At 53.1% G+C, this 23,586-nt stretch overlaps 9 protein-coding genes across 9 annotated transcripts; 6 read left to right on the forward strand and 3 right to left on the reverse strand.

Annotated features, from left to right (window-relative positions):
- Positions 1–548: 548 nt before the first annotated feature.
- Positions 549–3,233, reverse strand: BO88DRAFT_373447 (uncharacterized protein; the record flags this gene model as incomplete). The annotated part of the gene is made up of 6 exons (XM_025704273.1): positions 549–839; positions 888–1,105; positions 1,158–2,022; positions 2,071–2,276; positions 2,465–2,488; positions 2,677–3,233. The coding sequence occupies 6 exons, from the start codon at positions 3,231–3,233 to the stop codon at positions 760–762; spliced, it is 1,950 nt and encodes a 649-aa protein (XP_025558910.1). The 3' UTR covers positions 549–759.
- Positions 3,234–3,837: 604 nt separating this feature from the next.
- Positions 3,838–8,413, forward strand: BO88DRAFT_408049 (coatomer subunit alpha). Its single transcript, XM_025707609.1, has 8 exons — positions 3,838–4,028; positions 4,124–4,173; positions 4,234–4,553; positions 4,607–4,942; positions 4,999–5,965; positions 6,016–6,611; positions 6,660–7,744; positions 7,800–8,413. The coding sequence occupies exons 1-8, from the start codon at positions 3,999–4,001 to the stop codon at positions 8,052–8,054; spliced, it is 3,639 nt and encodes a 1,212-aa protein (XP_025558911.1). The 5' UTR covers positions 3,838–3,998; the 3' UTR covers positions 8,055–8,413.
- A 134-nt stretch (positions 8,414–8,547) lies between these two features.
- Positions 8,548–9,273, reverse strand: BO88DRAFT_349874 (flavin-linked sulfhydryl oxidase; the record flags this gene model as incomplete). Its single annotated transcript, XM_025703474.1, has 2 exons — positions 8,548–9,016; positions 9,083–9,273. 2 exons carry the CDS (start codon positions 9,271–9,273, stop codon positions 8,548–8,550), a joined length of 660 nt encoding a protein of 219 aa, XP_025558912.1.
- A 349-nt stretch (positions 9,274–9,622) lies between these two features.
- BO88DRAFT_396345 (putative transcriptional regulator) lies at positions 9,623–11,079 on the forward strand (the record flags this gene model as incomplete). Its single annotated transcript, XM_025705238.1, has 2 exons — positions 9,623–10,154; positions 10,249–11,079. The coding sequence occupies exons 1-2, from the start codon at positions 9,897–9,899 to the stop codon at positions 11,077–11,079; spliced, it is 1,089 nt and encodes a 362-aa protein (XP_025558913.1). The 5' UTR covers positions 9,623–9,896.
- A 601-nt stretch (positions 11,080–11,680) lies between these two features.
- On the forward strand, positions 11,681–15,001 carry BO88DRAFT_408051 (putative AP-1 adaptor complex subunit beta). Its single transcript, XM_025707610.1, has 7 exons — positions 11,681–12,043; positions 12,099–12,119; positions 12,190–12,321; positions 12,381–13,018; positions 13,074–13,642; positions 13,695–14,056; positions 14,119–15,001. Exons 1-7 carry the CDS (start codon positions 11,967–11,969, stop codon positions 14,567–14,569), a joined length of 2,250 nt encoding a protein of 749 aa, XP_025558914.1. The 5' UTR covers positions 11,681–11,966; the 3' UTR covers positions 14,570–15,001.
- A 49-nt stretch (positions 15,002–15,050) lies between these two features.
- On the forward strand, positions 15,051–17,316 carry BO88DRAFT_396352 (tryptophan synthase; the record flags this gene model as incomplete). The annotated part of the gene is made up of 3 exons (XM_025705239.1): positions 15,051–15,243; positions 15,307–15,610; positions 15,690–17,316. The coding sequence occupies exons 1-3, from the start codon at positions 15,108–15,110 to the stop codon at positions 17,314–17,316; spliced, it is 2,067 nt and encodes a 688-aa protein (XP_025558915.1). The 5' UTR covers positions 15,051–15,107.
- A 1,432-nt stretch (positions 17,317–18,748) lies between these two features.
- Positions 18,749–20,058, forward strand: BO88DRAFT_396355 (NAD(P)-dependent alcohol dehydrogenase). The gene is made up of 3 exons (XM_025705240.1): positions 18,749–18,956; positions 19,024–19,635; positions 19,696–20,058. The coding sequence occupies exons 1-3, from the start codon at positions 18,783–18,785 to the stop codon at positions 19,987–19,989; spliced, it is 1,080 nt and encodes a 359-aa protein (XP_025558916.1). The 5' UTR covers positions 18,749–18,782; the 3' UTR covers positions 19,990–20,058.
- A 189-nt stretch (positions 20,059–20,247) lies between these two features.
- Positions 20,248–22,318, forward strand: BO88DRAFT_408053 (threonine synthase THR4). The gene is made up of 3 exons (XM_025707611.1): positions 20,248–20,369; positions 20,467–20,792; positions 20,861–22,318. The coding sequence occupies exons 1-3, from the start codon at positions 20,316–20,318 to the stop codon at positions 22,083–22,085; spliced, it is 1,605 nt and encodes a 534-aa protein (XP_025558917.1). The 5' UTR covers positions 20,248–20,315; the 3' UTR covers positions 22,086–22,318.
- A 683-nt stretch (positions 22,319–23,001) lies between these two features.
- BO88DRAFT_419023 (uncharacterized protein) lies at positions 23,002–23,538 on the reverse strand (the record flags this gene model as incomplete). Its single annotated transcript, XM_025708374.1, has 1 exon — positions 23,002–23,538. A coding segment is annotated over one exon (537 nt), but the record flags the coding sequence as incomplete, so codon positions are not given.
- Positions 23,539–23,586: the final 48 nt, after the last annotated feature.

The raw sequence follows: 23,586 nt of genomic DNA on the forward strand, positions 1-23,586 counted from the left end.
TATCACCTTACTACTCGTAGTAGTACTAACTCGTACCCGCAAAAATATATTCACACAACTACAAGTAACCTAGTAGCCACCACTACACCAATCCATCACTCACCATCACACAACTGTTACAAAACCCCTAACAACCATGCTAGACATTAAATCTTGAAACTCACTATAAACCCCAACCCCTAATTATCAGATCATCCCCCGACCCATCCACATTAGTACCAGAACCGACCGAAATCCATGTACCCTACTAGTAGGTACTAATAGAAGTGCATCTCCCTTGTTAATAAACCCCGATCACCACCCCAAAAACCAGAGATACAGGAACTAAAGGAATTGAATGCTGGTGCTGCAGAGGGTTTTACGAGGAGAAGAGAGTGGGTTCGTATGTTGCGGGTGGATTATGGATGAATTAATTGTGTTTGGGTCGCTTGTCAGGTGGTGGGGACGGAATATATTTTACTGCTACATCTGAATGTAGGTGGGATGAGACTTACTAAAGTGAACGGCGGGGGAGAGATGCTTCGATAGGTACCATTTGATATGTGATACAGGTGTAAGTTGACTACTGATCATGAGCTAGGGTTATCAGATTGAGATACTGGGTGCATCGATGCATGCCCTTTGCTTTACAGGATGGATTAGCCAGAGCTGAGGGTCTAGTCCAGTGGCAGTTCTCTACAGGCTCTGCAACAGAGTAGGTTCGAGTCATGTCATTTCATTTCAATACTTATTTTGAAATTCGTCACTGCTTTTGGTCTTTCATTCGCCACTCCAGGTCGTCGGCACTTTGGGATAGTTCTTCGCATCTAATCCTAGATCTTCATAGATGGTGTCGTCGCCTAAACAAAAGTTAGTCATCCGATCACAACACAGGCTTGGCAACTTACCCCGTAGAGCTTCAATCCGCTCTTCATTCTCCTGTTCCAATTTCTCTAGTTCCTCGCCGGGCTGTGCTTCGTTGGCCTGCTTGTCGCCCTCTTCGGCTGTCGCGGCCTTGCCCAGGTCGTCGGTAGCCTCGCCGATCATCAGGAATTGTGCGTTGGGGTAGTCAATGAATTCTGGCTGCAACGGGACCCAGCGGTAGTCGCCGAATTTTTCGCGTACACTAGTACTATCAGCAAATATCTCTGGAATGATCTGGGGCAGAAATAGTGTACCTTTCAGGATACTCGGGGTCCTTTTGGATCTGAGCATAGGATGGACCGGGGTATTTGGGGTTCTTCGACTGGATGACCCAACTGCCTCGAGAATGCAAACCAAAGTCTTCTTGAATGGATCCAATAGTCTCCGGAATGGTTAAGACATAAGCCAAGTGAGACGCCCGAGTCGTAGATGTAATGGCGTAGACGCCCTCGGCAAACGGTCTGGCCTCAGGAACGGTTCGTTCGCCACGGGTAGACGTTTCGTACGTATCGCCAGCAATGAAGCTCTCTTGAAGTGACTTCATACTCTGTCCAGCCTTTTCAACGAATCCCATGTCGCGTTCTTTACCGGAGGTGGGAAACTTCTTCTTGGGCAGCATCAACAGCCGGCACTTTGCACCAGGCTCCACAGAGCCCTGCTGTTGATTCAATGTGGCACCAATGGGTGTTGGTCGCAGCACCAGGAAGCTGCGGGCAACATCGCTAACGCTTTGCGGGTCGGTCACATTTACGCGCGGTCGGTAGAAGAAATAGATGATTCCCTTTTCGAGTACGTTTGATGCGACCTTCTCCTCCCGCTCCTGTGATGTCTTGACGCCGGCTTCAGCGCCGTCAGCAGCAGGAGCGGGTTTCTCCTCTTCCTTTGTCTCTGGCTCTGCCTCGCGCTTCTCCTCACTCTTTTCCTCTGGCTTCTCCTCTACATCCTTTTCTGGCTTCTCCTCAGGCTTTTCATCTGGCTTTGGTTGATCCTCAGCTTTGTCGGCAGGCTCAGCTGGTGCTGCTGCGGGCTCTTCATCGGTCTTCTGCGGTTCTTCTTCGGCCGGTTTCTCAGGTGCTTCTTCAGACTTCGACTCTGGCTTTTCCGGCTCTTCCGCAAGTTCTGATATCGTCAGTCTGAACCTCGACAGATTGAAAAGGTGCGCCATACCTTCTGTGGTCTTCACTTCGTCTTCGGTCGTCGGCTGCTGGTCCTTCTCGGGCTTTACCTTGTCATCCTCCTTCTTTCCTTTCTTCGGTGCAGGGCCCTTGTCAGTGGTTTCCTTGCGCTTTGCGCCAGCAGGACCTCGGCTCTTGACATCCGGAGCAGCCGCAATGGCTTCCTTCGCCTTCTGAGCCGCTTGACGGGTGGACGTTCTAGTGGCGGCCATTGTAGCTATATGGGTCAACTTCGAGAATACTCAATAGGCCAATTGGGAAGATATGCACACAAGGACCGCGAGCAGAGATTATTTGGCGAGGGGCATGAACAATCGACTGGTGGTCGCCAATGGAAGTCGTGGAGATTCGCCGGAAATGGCGATGAGAACCATGTGACGTCATACAGGGTCCAGCCCGTTCTGGCTAGTCTCGCGTCAACTACGTCACGTGTCGCATATAGATTCGGAGAATTGGGACGAAAGGATGAGCGACAGTGTCAATCTCCCGCAATAATATCGCTCAACCATCTAGGTCCATTGCATCGGCATCAGTGTGACTGGAAGGCTGGGTTGCACTGTCATCGGTCGACGGAGACCTTGAACTGTAGCCCCCCGACGAGGTGGTATCGCTGCCATCGTGCTGCCAGAACATTCCCGGGGACAAATAGTCCCTCGCGCACCTGCCTTTTCGGCGCCTCCTCTTGGGACCCTCATTGGGCTCGTCACGCTGAGCATTGGGTATAGAGTCGGAAGATGACCGTCGGAATGGTCGAGATGAACCTGTTGCTGTCGCGGAAGGCTTTCTTTTCTTCCCTCTCGTCTGGCTAGCGCTTTGGTCTGAATCGCACTGGAGCCCCTCCATCGAGTCCACCAGCTCTCCCTGCCAGATCTCTGAGTTGTCTCCAACAAGTAAACGTATCACCGGTTTGTCTGTGGTCTGTCCTGCAGCCTCAGCAGGCTCATCGTCTGGCTCCTCAATAGAATACGGTAGAACTACATCCGCATTCGCCTCATGTTTGTGAATGGTTGGTGAATTACCTTCCAAAGGGACTGTACCTGCTCCAGACGAGATTCCCGGATCGCCTCGCGTGTTGCGTGGTTGAGAGGTAAATGCTCTTGATCCATCTTGTGGTTGAAACGTAGGGAGGCTTTCACTTTCAAGAATTTCCGTCATCCTGAGTCAGCCAAAGTCCAAAAGAGCGAATCTTGTATGGATGAGTTCGCCCTTCTGAAGGTTAGCTGCTGCTCTGTAGAGCGTGACGCAAACCGCGCATGCGTTGCGAAATGGAAATGATGATAATTCAATAGCGAACAAAGTCACCCGATGACGCTTTTCCATTGATTTAGATGTATGAACATATAAGACAAATGAGATATCACAACCACGGCTTCAACCGCTTGTTGTAGCAGACAGAAATGGCCAAGATAAGAGGAATCATGTCGGATTCCATTCTGAGGGGTCCAGAGGAGGGAGGAGCCCGACGGGGGAGAGATCCCGAAGAAGCATCGAGAAGGGGAGAGTGAGATCACACTCGAATAACCTCCGCCGAACTCCACTCGAACCGGAGTGAAGGAGGCAGAAGTGCAGCTTGACTAAGTCCCCCAGGGAAATTAGATCACTGTAATGTCTGCCCCAGAATGTAAGAGAGAGCCTAAAAGAAGTGCCTGGCAGCTGCTCACCGCCGGGCCCATCATTGGCCCGCGGGACTCGCTTATTGGCTGCGACACAATAAGTCCACGTTTACCGCCATCCAAGACGGAACCACCAGCTGCCCAGAGTGACTGAGTCCAGACACTCCGAACTCCCCCCGTCCTCCCCCCTTTGCCCATTCTTTCCCGCCGTTGTTGTGGATGCGGTGGTCGCCTTTCTGACCTCTCTTAATACCTGTGTGCGGAGCTTGCTTCTCTATGGTGCGGCTCCGGCCAACCCTCCTTCATCATGCAGTCCTCCCCAAACATGCTCACCAAGGTCCGCTATCCCCTCCCCATTGCCAGCTCCCCCCTATCGCCGCGGAGCTGCTGCTGCTTTCATGAACAGGAACTAATCATCATTCTACTTGTTAGTTTGAATCCAAATCCTCCCGCGCAAAGGGAATTGCCTTCCATCCCAAGCGGTCAGTGGACAATTGTCCTATTCAACGCGTCGCAAACAAGTTCGGCTGACCCTCGAACAGGCCATGGATCCTAGTATCCCTTCATTCATCCACCATCCAATTATGGGATTACCGCATGGGAACCCTCATTGATCGCTTCGAAGAACACGATGGCCCCGTTCGTGGCATTGACTTCCACCCGACACAGCCCCTCTTCGTCTCCGGAGGTGACGACTACAAGATCAAGGTCTGGAACTACCAGACCCGTCGTTGCATGTTCACACTTAATGGCCATCTGGACTACGTGCGGACGGTATTTTTCCACCACGAGCTGCCATGGATCCTTTCGTGCTCGGACGATCAGACCATCAGAATCTGGAACTGGCAGAACCGCTCCTTGAGTAAGTCGGAATCTGGCCACCTGTCCCGAGGGGTGCTGACAATGGCTTCACAGTCTGCACCATGACCGGCCACAACCACTATGTAATGTGCGCGCAGTTCCATCCTACCGAAGACCTCATCGCCTCCGCCTCATTGGACCAGTCGGTTCGCATTTGGGATATTTCGGGTTTGCGGAAGAAGCACTCGGCCCCGACCTCCATGTCCTTCGAAGACCAAATGGCCCGCGCCAACCCCGCCCAGGCAGATATGTTCGGAAACACTGATGCGGTGGTGAAGTTCGTTCTGGAGGGTCACGACCGGGGTGTCAACTGGGTGTCTTTCCACCCAACCCTGCCCCTTATTGTCTCCGCGGGTGACGATCGTCTCATCAAGCTGTGGAGGATGAGTGGTACGTCGAGATACTGGTTATGGAGATATGGATATCAGGCTGACACGGATGTTTAGACACAAAGGCATGGGAAGTTGACACTTGCCGTGGACATTTCCAGAATGCCTCTGCTTGTCTGTTCCACCCACACCAGGACCTGATCCTTTCCGTTGGTGAGGACAAGACTATTCGGTGCTGGGATCTGAACAAGCGCACATCCGTCCAGTCGTTCAAGCGCGATTTGGACCGCTTCTGGGTTATTGCTGCTCACCCGGAGATCAACTTGTTCGCTGCTGGTCACGACACCGGTGTCATGGTGTTCAAGTTGGAGCGTGAGCGCCCTGCCTCGGCCGTCTACCAGAACCAGCTCTTCTACATCACTAAGGAAAAGCACGTCAAGTCGTATGACTTCGCCAAGAACGTCGAGACCCCTCCTATGCTGTCGTTGCGCAAGCTCGGATCCCCCTGGGTGCCGCCTCGCACCCTCTCGTACAACCCCGCTGAACGTGCCATCCTGGTTACCTCTCCTACCGATAGTGGCGTGTACGAACTGATTCACCTTCCGCGCGATGCCACTGGTGCCGTTGAGCCTACGGATGTCAAGCGTGGTCAGGGCTCTTCTGCTGTCTTTGTTGCCCGCAACCGATTCGCCGTCTTCAGCCAGGGCAACCAACAGGTGGACATCAAGGACCTGAGCAACTCGACCACGAAATCGATCAAGCCCCCGGCTGGCACCACTGACATCTACTTTGGCGGTACTGGATGCCTGCTCTTCATCACGCCCACCAACGTTGTCCTCTTCGACATCCAGCAGAAGAAGCAACTTGCGGAGCTCGCTGTGAGCGGTGTCAAGTATGTTGTCTGGTCCAACGACGGCCTTTACGCTGCTCTGCTCAGCAAGCACAACGTCACTATTGTGACCAAGTCCCTTGAGCAGGTGAGCAGCTTGCACGAAACGATCCGGATCAAGAGCGCAGCCTGGGATGACGCTGGCGTCCTTCTCTACTCCACCTTGAACCACGTTAAATACTCCCTTCTGAACGGGTATGTCTCCTTACAAGTGGTGAATGTTTCCCATACTGACAGATTCGCAGTGACAACGGTATCATTCGCACTCTGGACCAGACGGTCTACCTCGTCAAGGTCAAGGGTCGCAATGTCTACTGCCTGGATCGTAATGCCAAGCCTCGCGTTCTGGAGATTGACCCTACCGAGTACCGTTTCAAGCTTGCCCTTGTCAAGAGGAACTACGATGAAATGCTTCAGATCATCAAGACCTCCAGCTTGGTCGGTCAAAGTATCATCTCCTACCTGCAGAAGAAGGGTTACCCTGAGATCGCGCTGCAGTTCGTACAAGACCCCCAGACCCGCTTCGAGCTCGCGCTGGAGTGCGGCAACCTGGAGGTGGCTATTGAGATGGCTAGGGAACTCGACCGTCCCAAGTTGTGGAGCAGACTCGGAGCCGAGGCTTTGGCTCATGGTAACCACCAGACGGTTGAGATGGCCTACCAGAAGCAAAGGAACTTTGACAAGCTGTCTTTCCTGTACCTCTCCACTGGTGACCAGGAGAAGCTGTCAAGAATGGCCAAGATTGCCGAACACCGTGGCGATTTCACCTCGCGCTTCCAGAATGCGATCTATCGTGGCGACGTTGAAGACCGGATTCAGATGTTCAAGGAAGTTGACCAATGTAAGTCCAATACTAGCAGTTATAACGGGTTTCGCTAATCAGTCAAAGATCCCCTCGCATACCTCACCGCCAAGTCTCATGGACTGACGGAAGAGGCTGAGTCGATCCTCGAGGCCTGCGGGCTTACCGAGGACCAGATCACCCTTCCCTCCATCGAAGAGCCTGCACGGGTCCCCCACCCGATTGTTCCCACCTTCAAGTCCAACTGGCCTGTCAAGGCTGCTGGTCATTCCTCTTTTGAGAAGGCCCTTCTTGGAGAGGTCGGCGCCGGCGACGAGGAGGCTGCGGCGATCGAGTTTGAGCCTGAGGAGGAGGACGAGGCTATCACTGCACGCGACACCCTCGAGGATGAGGAAGAGGACGTTGCTGGCTGGGACATGGGAGACGAGATCAATGTCGAGGAGGACGTTGACTTTGTGAACGTGGACAGCGCAGAGGCTGGTGCAGGCAGCACCGAGGCCGACCTGTGGGCGCGCAACTCCCCTCTGGCAGCCGACCATGTCGCTGCTGGCTCCTTCGAGACTGCTATGCAACTGCTTAACCGTCAAGTCGGAGCGGTCAACTTTGCCCCTCTCAAGCCGCGGTTCTTGGAGGTGTACAAGGCCTCCAAGACTTTCCTCCCGGCGACCACTGGCCTGCCCCCGCTGGTCAACTATGTCCGCCGCACTGTCGACGAGACGGATAGCCGCAAGGTCCTGCCTATCATCCCGAAGGACCTGGAGACAATCGCCAACGTGGATCTGCAGGAGGGTTACGCCGCCATGCGGGCCAACAAGCTGGAAGATGGCGTGCGGATCTTCCGCAACATCCTGAACTCTGTCCTGGTCAACACTGTCTCATCCGAAGCGGAGGTTGAGCAGGCGAAGAAGATCATTGAGACCGCTCGGGAATACATCCTGGCCATGTCTATTGAACTGGAGCGCCGTTCCATCCCCACCGATACCCCCGACAACCTCAAGCGAAGCCTCGAGCTCTCTGCTTACTTCACGATCCCCAAGCTGGAGGTTGCACACCGGCAATTGGCGCTCATGGCTGCCATGAAGCTGGCCTTTGCCAACAAGAACTACTCTTCGGCCCTCAGCTTTGCCAATCGCATGCTGGCTAACGGTGGCTCGCCCAAGCTTCTGGAACAGGTGAGCAATACATGCCCTCCCCGTTGATGATTCGAAATGCTAACTCATGAAATAGGCCAAGAAGATCAAGGCGCAATGCGAGCGCAGCCCGCAGGACAAGATCGACATCGAGTTCGACCAGTTTGCCGAGTTCGATATCTGTGCTGCCTCATTTACACCGATCTACGGCGGCTCGCCGAGCGTGTCGGACCCGTTCACGGGCGCCAAGTACCACGAGCAGTACAAGGGCACCGTGTGCCGGATCTCGCAGGTGACGGAGATCGGTGCGCCGGCCAGCGGGCTGCGTTTGTTCGTCCCCGGTCAGTACTGAGGATGATGACGAGATGTGACGGCTTTCCTTTTTCTTTCTTCACGCTTGTAATTCCCCGTCTCAATGTGCAAACATGATAGAAATGGGCTTTCTCTGGTGGGGGAAAAGGGAGGATGGATTCTGGTTGGAGAGGAAATGTTGGCGCCCATGGCTGGAGGAAGCTCTCCTGCTTTGGATTGTCCCGATGTGTGAAATTCATAATTCCAGCGACGTTAGTATATTCATTCATCTATTTATTGTTATTGTTATTGTTTTGATATACTTTTTTCTTTTCTTATCTTTTTCTTCTTTTCTATTCTATTGCAGAACTGTTCTTGTACAGATAAAGAGGTGAGATAGTATTATCATATCATATCATATCATGATCAGATGCAGAGTAGAGATCCGTCACCCAATGTTTAGTATAGTACACAGCAGCAGCAGTAGTAGTCTATATCTATAATCTATTCATACACTCCCTCCCCCATCCCCCACATGAAATAGAAAGAAAAAATCACTCACACCTTCCATCCCCCCACCCCTTCCTCCACCTCTCCTCCCAAAACCTACAATCAAACTCACTCTTCCCCAACTTGCGATTCACCTCATTATGCGCCCTACACATCCAATCCCCGAACTCCTTCCGTCCACCCAACCTGGGCTGATTCTCCCCACTCGGCTCCGCCATCCACGTCCGGAAGTCCTCCGCACACACCCAGCACGGATACAACTTCGAGAATATCCCCAGGAACTGGCGCATCTCGGACTGTTGTTCGCTGGACGCTTGCGCCGGGTACGACGCTGTCAATGAGTGCAGGAACGTCCAGGTGGAGCGGCCGAGGGCTTCCGAGTCTGGTGGGCAGTCTGTGTAGCCGGGTGTGGTGGTGAGGGTTTTCGGGATGGTGCTGGTGCTGGTGGTGGGGGTCGATTTGGCTTGTTTGGTCAGGGCGCGCCAGGAGGCGGCGGAGGTGCAGAGGCGGCATCTATTCATGGATTTTGTTAGTGGGGAGGGGTTATGGGGGAGCGGAAGGGAATGGGGAAAGGCGTACGGCTTTCCGTCTTTGTCCAGGATGACTCCGTTGGGGAGTTTGGTCATGCCTGCGGGGACGGAGTCATCTTTTGTTGTCGCTGTTGGAGTGGGTTGTTGTTGGGTCGAAGAGGACGGTGTAGCGGGGTGTTGCTGTTGCTGGTGGATGAAGAGGTGCTTTTGTGTGTCTGATGGTGGTGTTGTGTCTGCCATTGTGGGCTATGCAGGTGGTTTGATTTATCCTGGTGGAGGTGGATGAAGGTATTCGGATGCGATGCGGAGAAGAAATAGGCAGTAGCGCCGAGTAGAATTGGTCAGTTCGGAAAAGTAGTATGTACACTGTAGTTTCTGGTTTCCGAGCAGGGCAGAGACACGAAGGAGCAATGTCCGCGACAGAGCTTAAGAGACAAATCCTGGGGAATTGATGGTGATTGATTGGTAATGCGACAAAAGAATGTCTCCGTCCAATCCCTCCGGCTTCTAGAATTGCCATGTGCCTGCTTTGTCAGCCGAATTATCTCCGCTGCTCCGCCTGTGCCTTGCCTTGAGCAATGGAATGATGGGGACGTCCAAGCTTCGTGAATCCGTACACTCTGATTGATCAACTAGTTAACTTGTCCTTTTCGCGTCAGTACGCGTCCTAGCTTGAATATCGACTGCGAGTGAAATAAGCTTCTGTGCCTGACGAGATCATCAGAAGTGCTGCCAGAACGCGATCGGTAACTTATCGAACTAGCTAATTAACTAGCGCCGTGTCCCCTCCTGCTAGGTACCACGCGACAGTTGAGGTTATCGCAACGCAGTGCCATATACCCCCATACAGTTACACAAGCGCAATGGCGCCACGATACGCCCTTTCGAGTTCGGAGCCCGAGTCGGACGCTGAATCTGCGTCTGGTCGACCTGCGGATGATGTCTTGGAGAAGGCACTGCGTGATGCGGTTACGAAGGTGTACAAGTCGGGCAAAATGGAAGAATTGACGGTGAAGCGGGTACGGTTGGCTGCGGAGAAGGAGCTCCAGCTGGAAGAAGGCTTTTACAAGTCTCAGGGGGATTGGAAGACAAGGAGTGAGCAGATCATTAAGGATCAGGTGGTAAGTCTGCGGGTATTCTGTTGTTCATAGTGTGCGATGGCTGAGAGTGTGTAATGTTTGTGAAGATCGTCTACTGACTTGCTGATGTATACAGGAGGAGGAAGAGAAAGCTACCCAGGAAGCCGTGCCGGATGACGAGGAAGATGCCGCTTCATCTGCTTCCGAAGACGCAAAGCCTGCCAAACGAACAAGACCTGAGAAGCCATCGGCATCGCGCAAGCGTCAGAAGAAAAGCGCTTCGGAATCCGATGACGGAGATGCAGCCAACGGATCACCAGACGAGGATGAAGACAAGGTAGAAAAGGTCCCCAAAAAACAGACCAAGGCAACACCGAAGAAGCAGCCATCGCCCAAGGCTTCTGAAGACTACGTTCAAGATTCCGATGAGGAAGAAGGGGCAAAACCAGAGAAGGCCGAAGAGACACCAAAAGACGACTCTGAGAGCGAACTTTCAGTTGTCCTAGACGAGGAGCCTAAACCGAAGCCAAACCGCAAGCGACAGAAAAGTGCCGAGGCGCCCCCGCGCAAGGGCAGGAAACAGACAACGGCGAAGGGAAAGGATGCGGATATAGACCCGAACCAAGCGGAAATCAAGCGGTTGCAAGGCTGGCTGTTGAAGTGTGGGATCCGCAAGATGTGGGCACGGGAGCTGGCTCCCTACGATACGCCCAAAGCGAAGATCAATCACCTCAAGGGCATGCTGAAAGACGCAGGCATGGAGGGTCGCTACTCAGTTGAGAAGGCTAATCGTATCCGCGAGGAGCGTGAACTCAAAGCTGATCTGGAGATGGTTCAAGAAGGAGCCAAGCGATGGGGTAAAGAAAGCGGCAGCGAGAACAGTGATGATAGTCGACCTAAGCGGCGGCTGAATCGCGGGCGGAAGAGTCTGGCCTTTCTAGAGAGCGAGGGAGAGGAAACGGACTGAGATGGCGGGATGACCAATGTGCGGGTTGCTGCATGATTTAGCTGTCGCAGTATCTGCCTGGCGCAGGCTGTGGGTCGTAATGACACTCGAGATAATTGAATAGTCCATGTTGGCACACCACGCCTTATTTCCCTGTCTTTGTTCCGCCCATACGTTGGGCCACCAAGCTAAACACGGCGACGGAAGAGATGAAGAGGACGAGGTTGTAGAACTGTATAGCATGTCAGTCAGTAATGGAATCATTGTATAGCGACACCTAGCTCGCGAGAGCTTACCGCTGTTCTGGAGTACTCGTTCTCTTCCGCCTCTGTTCTAGCCTCGACAAATAGGCGTCGGAGATTGGGTAGATTGGCCTAGGATGGAGAGGTGAGTGGTAGCTTTTGAGGGGGTAGTGTCAAGCTACATACCATAGCTCTGGTAGCAACTAATGCTGATTGTCAGGAGAAGGAAAGAAAGAAAGACGGAAGAAGGCGGCGGCGGCGGCGGCGGTGGTGGTGGTGGTGGTGACGGGGAAGCCAAACCGGGGAAGTCAAAGAGAGCGGCTCAGGTTAAGTTAGTGTTGGGTCCAGACACTCACTCGCTCGACTCCCTGATTGTATCTGTCCTCCTTCCACTTCCTGCCCGGCCCTCTTGCTCCCCCCATCCACCCCCCTCTTCCCTCCCTTAAGGGTCTTTTTCTATACTTTCTTTCTTCTCTCCTTCAACCTTGTCTTGTTTCATCTTACTCGTCCGTCCATCCTGTGCCGGATTGCTGCGGTGTCCGGTTCTCCCTGAAGCTCTCGCCGCCTCGCATTAATTCCCCGCAGTCTCCTGCATTCCCACTTCCGATCCCATCTGGTTTTGCGGAGGCGCGACCCCGTCGTCGCTGAAGCCCGGTTTCGCTCAGCATGGCTATGAGTAAGATCAGGGGGGCCTTTGCGGTCCCCAGAAAAGGAGAGACCTTCGAATTGCGAGCTGGTCTTGTGTATGGTGTGCCCCGTGCCCGATCGCTGACCGACATCTTGCTGACCTCTCGACAGATCTCAGTATGCATATGAACGGTACGTCGACTTGAATCTGCCTATGCAGAACCGCCGATAGCCCATGACACATTCTCTGATGCGCGCATAGGAAGGAGTCCATTCAGAAGACCATCATGGCCATGACGTTGGGCAAGGACGTTTCCGCTCTGTTTCCGGATGTCCTCAAGAACATTGCGACCAGCGATCTCGAGCAGAAGAAACTAGTATACCTCTATCTCATGTGCGTGTTCGCTCTTTGATTTTCCAAGTGATCTCTACTAAACACTCGCTACGTACCAGGAACTACGCCAAATCTCACCCGGACCTTTGCATTCTCGCCGTCAACACCTTCGTACAAGACTCCGAAGACCCGAACCCCCTCATCAGGGCTCTCGCGATCCGGACAATGGGTTGTATCCGCGTGGACAAGATGGTGGATTATATGGAGGAGCCCCTCCGCAAGACGCTTCGCGATGAGTCGCCATATGTCCGGAAGACCGCCGCGATCTGTGTAGCGAAGCTCTTCGACCTGAACCCCGCTATGTGCCTGGAAAACGGCTTCCTGGAGATGCTGCAAGAGATGATTGGTGATCCTAACCCCATGGTTGTCGCCAACTCCGTCACCGCACTGTCCGAAATCTACCACGCTGCCCCTGAAACGCAAGCCCTCAAGGTGACCTCCAACACTCTGCGCAAACTTCTTATGGCCTTAAACGAGTGCACGGAATGGGGTCGAGTCACGATTTTGACTACTCTGGCCGAGTACAGAACCAACGAAGTGACTGAATCTGAACACATTTGCGAAAGGGTTGCTCCTCAGTTCCAACATGCCAACCCCAGTGTTGTCCTGGCGGCCGTTAAGGTGGTATTCCTCCATATGAGGAACGTCAACTATGAGCTTGCAAAGAACTACCTGAAGAAGATGGCTCCCCCGCTTGGTAAGATAACCTTCGATTCTGCTGACCGACTTACTTGCTGATGTATGACGTTCAGTAACGCTGGTGTCGTCGGCGCCCGAAGTCCAGTATGTGGCTTTACGGAACATTGATTTGTTGTTGCAAAAGCAGCCTGATATCTTGAACAAGGAACTGCGGGTCTTCTTTTGCAAATACAACGATCCACCTTACGTCAAGTTCCAGAAGCTGGAGATCATGGTCCGCATAGCGAACGACCGCAACGTCGACCAGCTCCTTGCAGAGCTAAAGGAGTACGCGCTGGAGGTAGATATGGACTTTGTGCGTCGCGCCGTCAAAGCTATCGGTCAAGTCGCCATCAAGATCGAGAGCGCCAGCGAGAAGTGTGTCAACACCCTGCTGGACCTCATTAACACCAAGGTCAATTATGTGGTGCAAGAGGCGATCGTTGTCATCAAGGACATCTTCCGCAAATATCCCGGCTACGAAGGAATTATCCCCACCCTTTGCAAGTGCATCGACGAATTGGATGAACCTAATGCTCGGGCTGCGCTCATCTGGATTGTTGGTCAGTATGCGGAGAAGATCAGCAACGCAGGTGACATTCTTGCTGGTTTCGTGGAAGGCTTCAATGAAGAGTTCTCTCAGGTTTGTTGTTGTTACCAATAAGCCTCTCGACCATTGCTAATCCATTGTGCAGACCCAGCTGCAGATCTTGACCGCTGTCGTCAAGCTCTTCCTCAAGCGGCCCGAGAAGGCTCAGGGGCTTGTCCAGAAAGTGCTGCAGGCGGCCACGGCTGAGAATGACAACCCCGATGTCCGCGATAGGGCTTACGTGTATTGGCGTTTGCTGTCCAACACGAGCGACCCTAATGCTACGAAGAACATTGTACTGTCTGACAAACCGCCAATCGTCACCACAATCCAGTCTCTTCCCCCGAATCTCCTCGATCAGCTACTGGGCGAACTGTCCACTCTCGCATCTGTCTACCACAAGCCTCCGGAGCAATTCGTTGGACAGGGCAGATTTGGTGCAGATGCCGTACAGAGAGCTGCCATCGAGTATGTTTTACACTTGCTTTGCAAAGCTGGTTACTCGGAATCCATGCTAATGAAAACTTTAGGGAACAAATCCAAAACGCTCGAGAGAATCCGTTGGCGGCAGCGGCGGCAGCAGCAGCTGTTACTGGCAGTGCTCCGCCTCCGCAAGCCCAGAGCAATGTCGAGAACTTGTTGGATATCGACTTCGATGGCACCGCGCCGGCATCTGCGCAGAAAGAACCGGGCGCTGGGATGTCAGGTCTCGAAGGCCTTGCTGGAACGCCCGTGCGGGTGGAATCTCCGGCCGTAGGGGCACCTTCTGGAAGCAACAACCTGGATGACCTGCTCGGAGTGTTTGGCGATGGCGCCGCCGCCGCCCCCGCTAGCGGGAGCGGTGCTCCCACTGGTGGTGCTGGTGCAGACTTGATGAATGGCTTTGAGGGGCTGGACCTGTCTGGAGGTGGCATGGCTTCACCACCTCCTGGAGGAAGCCAACCAAAGAAGACAAACGAGGATATTTTGTCGTTATTCTGAGCGCAATGAGCCATGTCTGTATGATGGCGCACGATTTCGTATAGCTGAATCAGAGGTGCGGGAAGGTTGAGCCAAAAGCACACATAATTCTGTTGATGCATGCCGAATATAGATCTATTTTTCGTTACTCTAGCTTGGGGTCTATCTTGATACTACTCTTGTCTATCTGTTTTTCTCCTGTTTGACATTCTGGGTGTTTCCGCCCACCTGTATATCCATCTCATCATTGGACTTGACGAGCATTGATCTATTCTACGTATCCCTTACTTAATTGCACACTTCTTTCCCGGTCAACGCATTCAGGAAACTTTTCCCAACTTCAGCGGTCTTGCTGACTTTGCATTTAACCATTCTAGCGGGGGGCCAGCAATGCTAGTTGGTCGGAACCGAAACCCTCCCTTGTCCGGGTGAGTCACGGCTGCTCATCCTGCCCGGACTTCCGGCAGTCTGTGAACCACTATAAATAATCAAGCCATTCTCATGGCTCTCATCGCTTTTCTCAGACTGGAATCCATTGAACTCCTTCTACTACCGTGCAATGGATCAACTAAAGAAAACTTTCGCCCGGTGTGCGCAGGAGGGCCGGCCAGCCCTTGTGACCTATGTCACGGCTGGCTTCCCTACGGCAACAGAGACTCCAGACATTATGCTTGCAATGCAGGCTGGAGGAGCAGGTATGCAATGATTCCTAGCTTGAATAAGTGACAACATCCGCTGGTGTGCTAATGATTTGGTAGATGTCATTGAACTCGGTCTCCCCTTCACGGATCCTATTGCCGACGGCCCTACCATTCAAATGTCGAACCTTAAGGCGCTCGATAACGGTGTCACCATATCCTCTATGCTGCAGATGGTTAAGCATGCCCGTCAAAGAGGCCTACACGTTCCAGTTCTCTTCATGGGTTACTATAACCCGATTATGCGTTATGGGGAATCCGAGCTCCTCGCTGCGAGCAGGACAGCGGGGGTGGATGGCTTCATCATTGTAGACCTACCTCCCGAGGAAGCTGTTCGATTTCGGAACCAGTGTAGAGATGCTGGGTTAGTTACCTTTCTAATACCAATTGTTGAGGCAACATGGCATTGTCTGGCCAACCACTGACACGTATCCTTTGAACAGTCTTTCCTACGTCCCATTGATAGCCCCGTCGACCACAGAGGACCGCATGAAAACTCTCTGCGGAATTGCCGATTCCTTTATATATCTTGTCTCCAGAATGGGTGTCACTGGTGTCACTGGCACTCTGAGCCACGATCTCCCGGAGCTGATGAAGCGCGTGAAGCATCTTTCTGGCGGAGTACCGGTGGCTGTTGGCTTCGGCGTCAGCACCCGTGAACAGTTCCTCGGTGTCACATCTGTAGCAGACGGTGCCGTCATTGGTAGTGAGATAATCACCCAGCTGGCGAACGCTCCTGCAGGCCAGGGTGCAGCTATCATCCAAGACTACTGCTCTCAGATTACATGCCGGACAATCGAGCCAACCGAACCTCACTCTGTCCCAGAGGACACTCACCCATCTTCGTCATCATCCAGCCTCCCTGTCTCAGGCCAGTCAACAGAAGCATCCAAGCCCGGCCGCTTCGGCACCTTCGGCGGCCAATACGTACCGGAAGCCCTAACGACATGTCTCAACGAACTAGAAGCCGGGTTCAATGCCGCCATCGACGACCCAACCTTCTGGGCTGAATACCGTTCCTACTACCCTTACATCGGACGGCCCTCATCCCTACACCAAGCCCCACGCCTCACCTCCCACGCCGGAGGCGCTACCATCTGGCTAAAGCGCGAAGACCTCAACCACACCGGCTCACACAAGATCAACAACGCCCTCGGCCAGATCCTTCTCGCCCGCCGACTCGGCAAGACCGAGATCATCGCCGAAACAGGAGCCGGCCAACACGGCGTAGCAACCGCCACCGTATGCGCCAAATTCGGCATGAAATGCACCGTATACATGGGCTCCGAAGACGTCCGCCGCCAGGCTCTCAACGTCTTCCGGATGCGCCTCCTCGGCGCCACCGTCATCCCCGTAGAATCCGGGTCCCGCACACTCCGGGACGCCGTCAACGAAGCCTTTCGCGCATGGATCACACGCCTTAACACAACCCACTACATCATCGGCTCGGCCATCGGTCCACACCCCTTCCCTACAATCGTCCGCACCTTCCAATCCATCATCGGCCAGGAAACCAAAACCCAGCTGGCGCAGCAAATCAATCGTCTCCCTGACGCAGTGGTCGCCTGTGTAGGCGGTGGCTCTAACGCAGTCGGCATGTTCTACCCTTTCTCTGAAGACCCGTCTGTCCAGTTAATCGGCGTGGAAGCCGGCGGCGATGGTACCACCGGCCCCGAACACCACTGCGCTACCTTATCCTCTGGGTCTGGCTCGGTGGGTGTGTTCCATGGAGTGCGGACGTACGTACTTCAGAACGAACACGGGCAGATCTCCGGTACACATTCCGTGTCTGCGGGGCTGGATTATCCTGGAGTTGGACCGGAATTGGCGCATTGGAAGGAGGTGGGCAGAGCGAGGTTCATCTCGGCGACGGATGACGAGGCGCTGGAGGGGTTGAAGTTGTTGTGTCGGTTGGAGGGGATTTTGCCGGCGTTGGAGACGGCGCATGCCATTGCGAAGGTGGTGGATGTGGCGAGGGAGGTCGGGGTGGGTGGTCATGTTGTGTTGTGTGTTAGTGGGAGGGGGGATAAGGATGTTGATACGGTTATGGGGGTGGAGGGGATGGCTTAGGGAGGTATAATACTTTATTCTTATCTTACTTTTCGGGGTGTGCATAATCTATCAATGTATTACTTTCTCACTTGAACCCTTATAGAGTTCCCGAGCATCATTGCAGCATTTTAAAGTCGTCCATTAATAAAAATGATTGCTTGGGTCTATCAATTGACATGAACCCCCAATATAAGCTGACTAGTAGTTATGGATAACCAGAAAGATACACAGCAGAAGCTGCATACCTTCCCTATCCCATAATACTACGTCCAGGATATGCAACGCTCAATGCAACACCTAGGCTACTTAAAAAGTAGTACTATAGATAACGCCATACCACCCCAATATGACCGATAGTTATAGATAGTTAGTAGCGGTCAACTATACGTAGTACCGTGTCACCGATTTAGTTCCGAGACTATTACCGAAGTGTACTAATAAGTTGAACCCCTCACTATTATTCACCTCAGTGTAGCTAATTGTCTTGATAATTTTGATCGATCATAAGAGTGGAATACCAGGCCAGAAGTAATGTAGCGAAACAGACAGCACACAACAAGGTAGGAAAGTTATCGCTATCTATAATCTGGATCTGGCAAAAAAGATAAAAGATACCCAATCGGACCCTTGTTCGGAACGAGATTGCATTGATTAGAAGTGATTCCCGATAAGATCCAATTCCTGCAAGGTTTCCGCGTCGTATTCTTCATCTTGCGGGTTATCGGGCCGTGAAGATTTGTCTATGAGTTAGATCACACCACGCATGTCATTTGTGTTACTGTGTACTGTATATTGAGAATTTAAGACATAAATATTGAAGATAATAGAATCAATCAATTAAGGTCGTTAAAGCTGTAGGGCGGTCTTCTCACTTTGGTTATCTTTTATTTTTCATTTCTTAGTGGGGGGCTTTGTCCGTCCAATTTATTAGTCTCATTGTTCGGCTTTGGAGAAGGAAATTTGGAGAAATTGGAGAACCACTAGCATTAGAAAGTATTCATACAGTTTCAATTAATAACTCAATTCGTTTTAAGTATGTTCCCATAAATTTTGGAATGTTAATTCCCGTATAATAAAGTAAATCTGCAATGTCTACATGTTGTAGAATAGGGTTAAGAGCATTAATAATGCTGCAAAACAAACCCGACGGATCACGGCAAGACTCCGCCAGATTTCTATCGGAAAGACTCCATCTAGACCATAAGAACTACTTTGAGTGGGTGGGCTAATAGGCCATCGATGGGATATCCGCAATACCCGTGCCCTTTCTGCCTCTTCTTCTCCCTTCTTGGCTATTCTGTCTCTGGCAAAGTGGGCCATCTGCCGATCCAACCGATGAATGATCCATGGATTAGCAGTTGCCCCTCTGTAGTCGTTCCTGGCGTATAAATTATAAAGAATTGGGGTTGTCTCCTATCCCTTCACTTAGTTGTACCTGTCATACCCCAACCCTAGACATACCTTTGTCCCCTCTCTCATTCACAATGGCTCAAGATTACAAGTTTGAAGGATGGATGGGTCTCGACAAGGACTCCGCCGACGGAAAGATGGTCTGGCAGGAGTTTGAGCCCAAGCCGTGGGAGGAAACCGATGTTGACATTAAGATCACTCACTGCGGTATCTGTGGTTCCGATTTGCACACTCTCCGCAGCGGCTGGGTAAAGCATCTCCCATTATGTATCGGCTGAGATACGGTTTTCAAATCTTGAATACTAACCTCAACAGAGACCTGCCCTGTACCCCTGCTGCGTGGGCCACGAAATCGTCGGCACTGCCGTGCGCGTTGGATCCAAGGCTGTCGGTGGCATCAAGGTTGGTGACCGCGTGGGTGTTGGTGCGCAGAGCGACTCCTGCCTTGGTCGTTTGGGAGACTGCCCTGAATGTGCGATGGGTGATGAGCAGTACTGCTCCCACAAGATCGTCGGTACCTACAACAATGTGCACCTGAACGGCGGCAAGTCTTACGGTGGATATGCTCTGTACAACCGCACCCCGTCTCACTTCGTTATCAAAATCCCCGACAGCATCCCTTCGGCGCAGGCCGCCCCTATGCTGTGCGGTGGTGTCACCCTGTTCAGTCCTCTAAAGCACCACAACTGTGGCCCTGGCAAGCGCGTGGGTATCATTGGTCTCGGTGGGCTGGGCCACTTCGGTGTGCTTCTGGCCAAGGCCATGGGTGCTGATAAAGTGGTTGCTATCTCCCGCAAGACTAGCAAGGCCAATGATGCGCTGGCTATGGGTGCTGATCTCTATGTTGCTACGGATGATGAGCCGGACTGGGCTACCAAGTATGCCCGGTCTCTGGATCTGATTGTCTGCACTGTTTCTTCAACCAAGGTATGTTTTACCCCATTATACGCATAACTTTAGGGGTTTCGGGTACTAATAGGGATATAGATGCCCATGACCGAGTACCTGGGCCTGCTTGCGACGGGCGGTGCCCTGGTCCAAGTCGGACTTCCTGATGACGGTGTTCTCCTGGCCCCCGTCGGCAAGCTGCAGCGTCGCCTGAAGGCCACCAGCTCCTTTATCGGCAGTCCCAACGAGATCCGTGAGATGTTCCAGCTCGTTGCCGAGAAGGGAGTCAAGGCCTGGATCGAAGAGATCCCGATGAAGGACGCCAATCAGGCCATTGTGGATATGCACGCGGGTAAGGCGCGGTACCGTTATGTGCTGGTGAATGAGCAGTGATATGATGATGGTGATGAATTACGATGTATGGAGTTGTGTGGAGTTTAGTTAAAGAAGAGGACAGTGAAGTACATAGAGATAGATAGAGATAGAGATAGAGAAACTAAAATGATACCATATTCGTTGACCGAAACAGGCAGGTGGCGGGCACGTGGTTGCGAGGGGCGCCGCAGTCGGAGGCGCTAAACCCAAAGTGGATTTTTCCCCTCGGCCTTCGCCGCGGGGGATCTTTCCGAATTGCCTCTTTGACTCAGACATCTTTATCACTCTTTCTCCTTCCTTCTTGTGTCATTACTTACCCATTGCCTCGTTCATTGATATTCACAATGTCGCCTACTCTCTCTCAAAGATTCCTGAGCACCCGCGGTGGCTCCTACGGCGTAAGCTACATCCCCCGCCTTGATCATACCCCGTCGCCTATAATTCCCATCCTCTTTCCAGCGGAGTCAATTGCTAACTGGCTATCTCCAACAATAGCTCTCCTTCGAGGAGGTCGTCCTGAAGGGTCTCGCCTCCGATGGTGGTCTCTTCATCCCCGAGGAGATCCCTACCCTCCCCGCCGGCTGGGAGTCGGAATGGCGCGATCTCAGCTTCGAGGAATTGGCCTTCCGTATCATGTCCCTCTACATCTCCGAGTCCGAGATCCCCAGTGAAGATCTGAAGGATATCATCAAGCGCTCCTATGCTACCTTCCGCCACCCCGAACGCACCCCCATCGTTGAACTTGACGCCAAGCGCAACCTCTACCTCCTCGAACTCTTCCACGGCCCGACCTTTGCCTTCAAGGACGTCGCGCTGCAAAAGTAGGTTTATTGGGAACTGCGCATGTGTGTGAGGAAGGACACCCGGTGCTAACAACGATCTCTACCAGTCTTGGAAACCTCTTCGAGTACTTCCTGGTGCGCAAGAACCAGGGCAAGGAGGGCAAGGACAGACACCACCTGACTGTTGTCGGTGCGACAAGTGGTGACACCGGCTCTGCTGCCATCTACGGCCTCCGTGGCAAGAAGGATGTCTCCGTCTTCATCCTGTTCCCCAAGGGCAAGGTTTCGCCCATCCAGCAGGCTCAGATGACCACCATCCTTGATGCCAACGTTCACAACCTCACCGTCGAGGGTACCTTCGATGACTGCCAGGACTTCGTCAAGGCCCTGTTCGCCGATCCCGACATGAACTCCACCCACAACCTCGCCGCCATCAACAGCATCAACTTCGCCCGTATCCTGGCTCAGATCACCTACTACTTCTACTCCTACCTCGCCCTGACCAAGACCCCCGGCTACAACAACAAGATGAGATTTGTCGTCCCCTCCGGTAACTTCGGCGACATCCTGGCCGGTTGGTTCGCCAAGCGCATGGGTCTCCCTGCGGAGAAGCTCGTCATCGCCACCAACGAGAACGACATCCTCGACCGTTTCTTCCGCACCGGCGGTACCTACAGCAAGAGCGACAGCAAGGGTGCCGGCGTCAAGGAGACCCACAGCCCTGCCATGGACATCCTGGTCAGCAGCAACTTCGAGCGTCTCCTCTGGTTCCTGGCCTACCAGACCAGCGAGGCCAGCACGGCCGACGAGCGTCGCAAGCAGGCTTGCGACAACGTCAGCAACTGGCTCAACCAGCTCAAGACCGAGGGTGGCTTCAGCGTGCCCCCTGCCCTCTTCCAGGCCGCCCAGGCCGAGTTCGAGAGCGAGCGCGTCAGCAACGACGAGACCATCGCTCAGATCCGCTCCACCTACCAGTCCTGCTTCCCGTCCAACTTGGGCCCTGGCAGCGCCAAGAGCTCCAAGACGGGCGGTTACATCCTAGACCCTCACTCCGCCATTGGTGTCGCCGCATCCCTGCGCTCCATCGAGCGTAACTCTGGCGTCAGCCACATCTCCTTGTCCACGGCCCACCCGGCCAAGTTCGCCAGCGCCGTCGACCTGGCCCTCCGCGGCCAGGACGGCTACGACTTCACCGAAGTCCTGCCCCAGGAGTTCATCGGCCTCGAGGACCGTGAAAGCCGTGTCACTGCCGTCGGCCCCGGTGCCGGCTGGGAGCAGGTGCGCGAGATCGTCAAGGCTGAGGTCGAGCAGGAGTTGGAGGGAAAGCGGTAGGCACTTAATCATATAACCTGCATATCACATTTAGTTATCGTCTTCCTTCTGCAATGTCTGTTTGACCAAAAAGCCAAGCTACGTCGATGATATCTCACGATCTTCATGTTTCTTTCTCCCTTTACTTATATCTTACATCCTGTGCATCTTTGGCTTCTCTTCCCATAGATCATATTATATCATACCATACAATCAAGATAGATGTTTCAATTCTGAAATGGCTATACCAGGTACTCCATAAGTCAGGGGAAATGAACGTAGAAACAGATAGTAAAACTAATAATATCACGGCAGTACAAAATGTTAACCGTTCAACCCCGTTCTATGTTGCAAGGTACTTTTGGCTTGTGGATTGGCTTAATCCCAGAAGCGAAGGAGGGTACGTAGGGACGTGAGAAAATCACGACACATGACCATCTATCTAAGTGTCATTGACTACAGCCGACGAGTCATGCTACATACTGTTACTATTCCGGGCAACGTAACCCGCCGGGACCGATACGACCTCAACCACATGACCCACTCAGCAATACGAACGACAACGTCTGTCTAAATTTATCTCAATCATTTTTTCACAAGTACAAATTATGCATTATTATGTATTAGAGCATCATTATCTGACACAAAAGCCAAATACATGACTCCTCACCAAAAAGCCCTTGGAAACATTCCAGACCAACGCAAGGATGGCCGGTATGCGTTAGGAACTTGACAAGCAAGGAGCCCAAAGGAGGAAATCACGAAACGAGATCAAGAAAAGTAAAGTAATAGACAAAACAGTAAAAAAGGCCAAATTTTTCTAAATGGGACCGTACCGTACCGTAACACCGGAGATAATATGGGGTTATCTTAGTTGGGTGATATCGCGATCAAGAGTAGCTTGATCGTTAGATCACACATACCGGACTGAGCCAATTTAGAGGAGAGCCATGACACCCATGACGGCCGCCAGGAAGCCAGCCGCGGGCTGCATGTTGGAGGAGGCGGCGCCAGTGAAGGCTGGGGAGACGCCCGTCGCGCCGGTGGTCTCGCCGGGGGTAACGGGAGAGACACCGGTGGTTTCTTCAGGGGAGACGGGGGAGACGCCAGTTGCGCCGCTGGTCTCGCCGGGTGTAACGGGAGAAACACCAGTGGCAGTGGTCTCTTCAGGAGTGACGGGGGAGACACCCGTCGCGCCGGTGGTCTCTTCGGGGCTAACCGGGGAGACACCAGTGGCAGTAGTCTCTTCAGGAGAAACTGGAGAGACACCAGTGGCGGTGGTTTCCTCTGGGCTGACGGGAGAAACACCAGTAGCGGTAGTCTCTTCGGGGCTGACGGGAGAAACGCCAGTGGCGGTGGTTTCTTCAGGGGAGACGGGGGAAACGCCAGTGGCAGTAGTCTCTTCAGGGGTGACGGGTGAGACACCAGTGGCAGTAGATTCTCCAGGAGCAGCCGAGGTGCCGGGCACAGCAGTCTCGCCGGGCACAGCAGTCTCGCCAGGCACAGCAGTCTCGCCAGGCAC

The sequence above is a fragment of the Aspergillus vadensis genome (assembly GCF_003184925.1).
Source record: "Aspergillus vadensis CBS 113365 unplaced genomic scaffold BO88scaffold_27, whole genome shotgun sequence".
In the NCBI taxonomy this organism is placed as follows: Eukaryota; Fungi; Ascomycota; class Eurotiomycetes; order Eurotiales; family Aspergillaceae; genus Aspergillus; species Aspergillus vadensis.

What these genes read in the sequence shown, in the direction of transcription:
- BO88DRAFT_408049 (XM_025707609.1), top strand. Translation starts at nt 3,999, where the DNA reads ATGCAGTCCTCCCCAAACATGCTCACCAAG. An exon ending in CCCCAAACATGCTCACCAAG is followed by an intron (nt 4,029 to 4,123) that starts GTCCGCTATCCC and finishes TCTACTTGTTAG; the next exon opens with TTTGAATCCAAATCCTCCCG. An exon ending in ATTGCCTTCCATCCCAAGCG is followed by an intron (nt 4,174 to 4,233) that starts GTCAGTGGACAA and finishes ACCCTCGAACAG; the next exon opens with GCCATGGATCCTAGTATCCC.
- BO88DRAFT_408051 (XM_025707610.1), top strand. Translation starts at nt 11,967, where the DNA reads ATGGCTATGAGTAAGATCAGGGGGGCCTTTGCGGTCCCCAGAAAAGGA. An exon ending in TCTCAGTATGCATATGAACG is followed by an intron (nt 12,120 to 12,189) that starts GTACGTCGACTT and finishes ATGCGCGCATAG; the next exon opens with GAAGGAGTCCATTCAGAAGA. An exon ending in CTAGTATACCTCTATCTCAT is followed by an intron (nt 12,322 to 12,380) that starts GTGCGTGTTCGC and finishes GCTACGTACCAG; the next exon opens with GAACTACGCCAAATCTCACC.
- BO88DRAFT_396355 (XM_025705240.1), top strand. Translation starts at nt 18,783, where the DNA reads ATGGCTCAAGATTACAAGTTTGAAGGATGGATGGGTCTCGACAAGGAC. An exon ending in ACACTCTCCGCAGCGGCTGG is followed by an intron (nt 18,957 to 19,023) that starts GTAAAGCATCTC and finishes TAACCTCAACAG; the next exon opens with AGACCTGCCCTGTACCCCTG. An exon ending in GCACTGTTTCTTCAACCAAG is followed by an intron (nt 19,636 to 19,695) that starts GTATGTTTTACC and finishes ATAGGGATATAG; the next exon opens with ATGCCCATGACCGAGTACCT.
- BO88DRAFT_408053 (XM_025707611.1), top strand. Translation starts at nt 20,316, where the DNA reads ATGTCGCCTACTCTCTCTCAAAGATTCCTGAGCACCCGCGGTGGCTCC. An exon ending in CCCGCGGTGGCTCCTACGGC is followed by an intron (nt 20,370 to 20,466) that starts GTAAGCTACATC and finishes CTCCAACAATAG; the next exon opens with CTCTCCTTCGAGGAGGTCGT. An exon ending in AAGGACGTCGCGCTGCAAAA is followed by an intron (nt 20,793 to 20,860) that starts GTAGGTTTATTG and finishes GATCTCTACCAG; the next exon opens with TCTTGGAAACCTCTTCGAGT.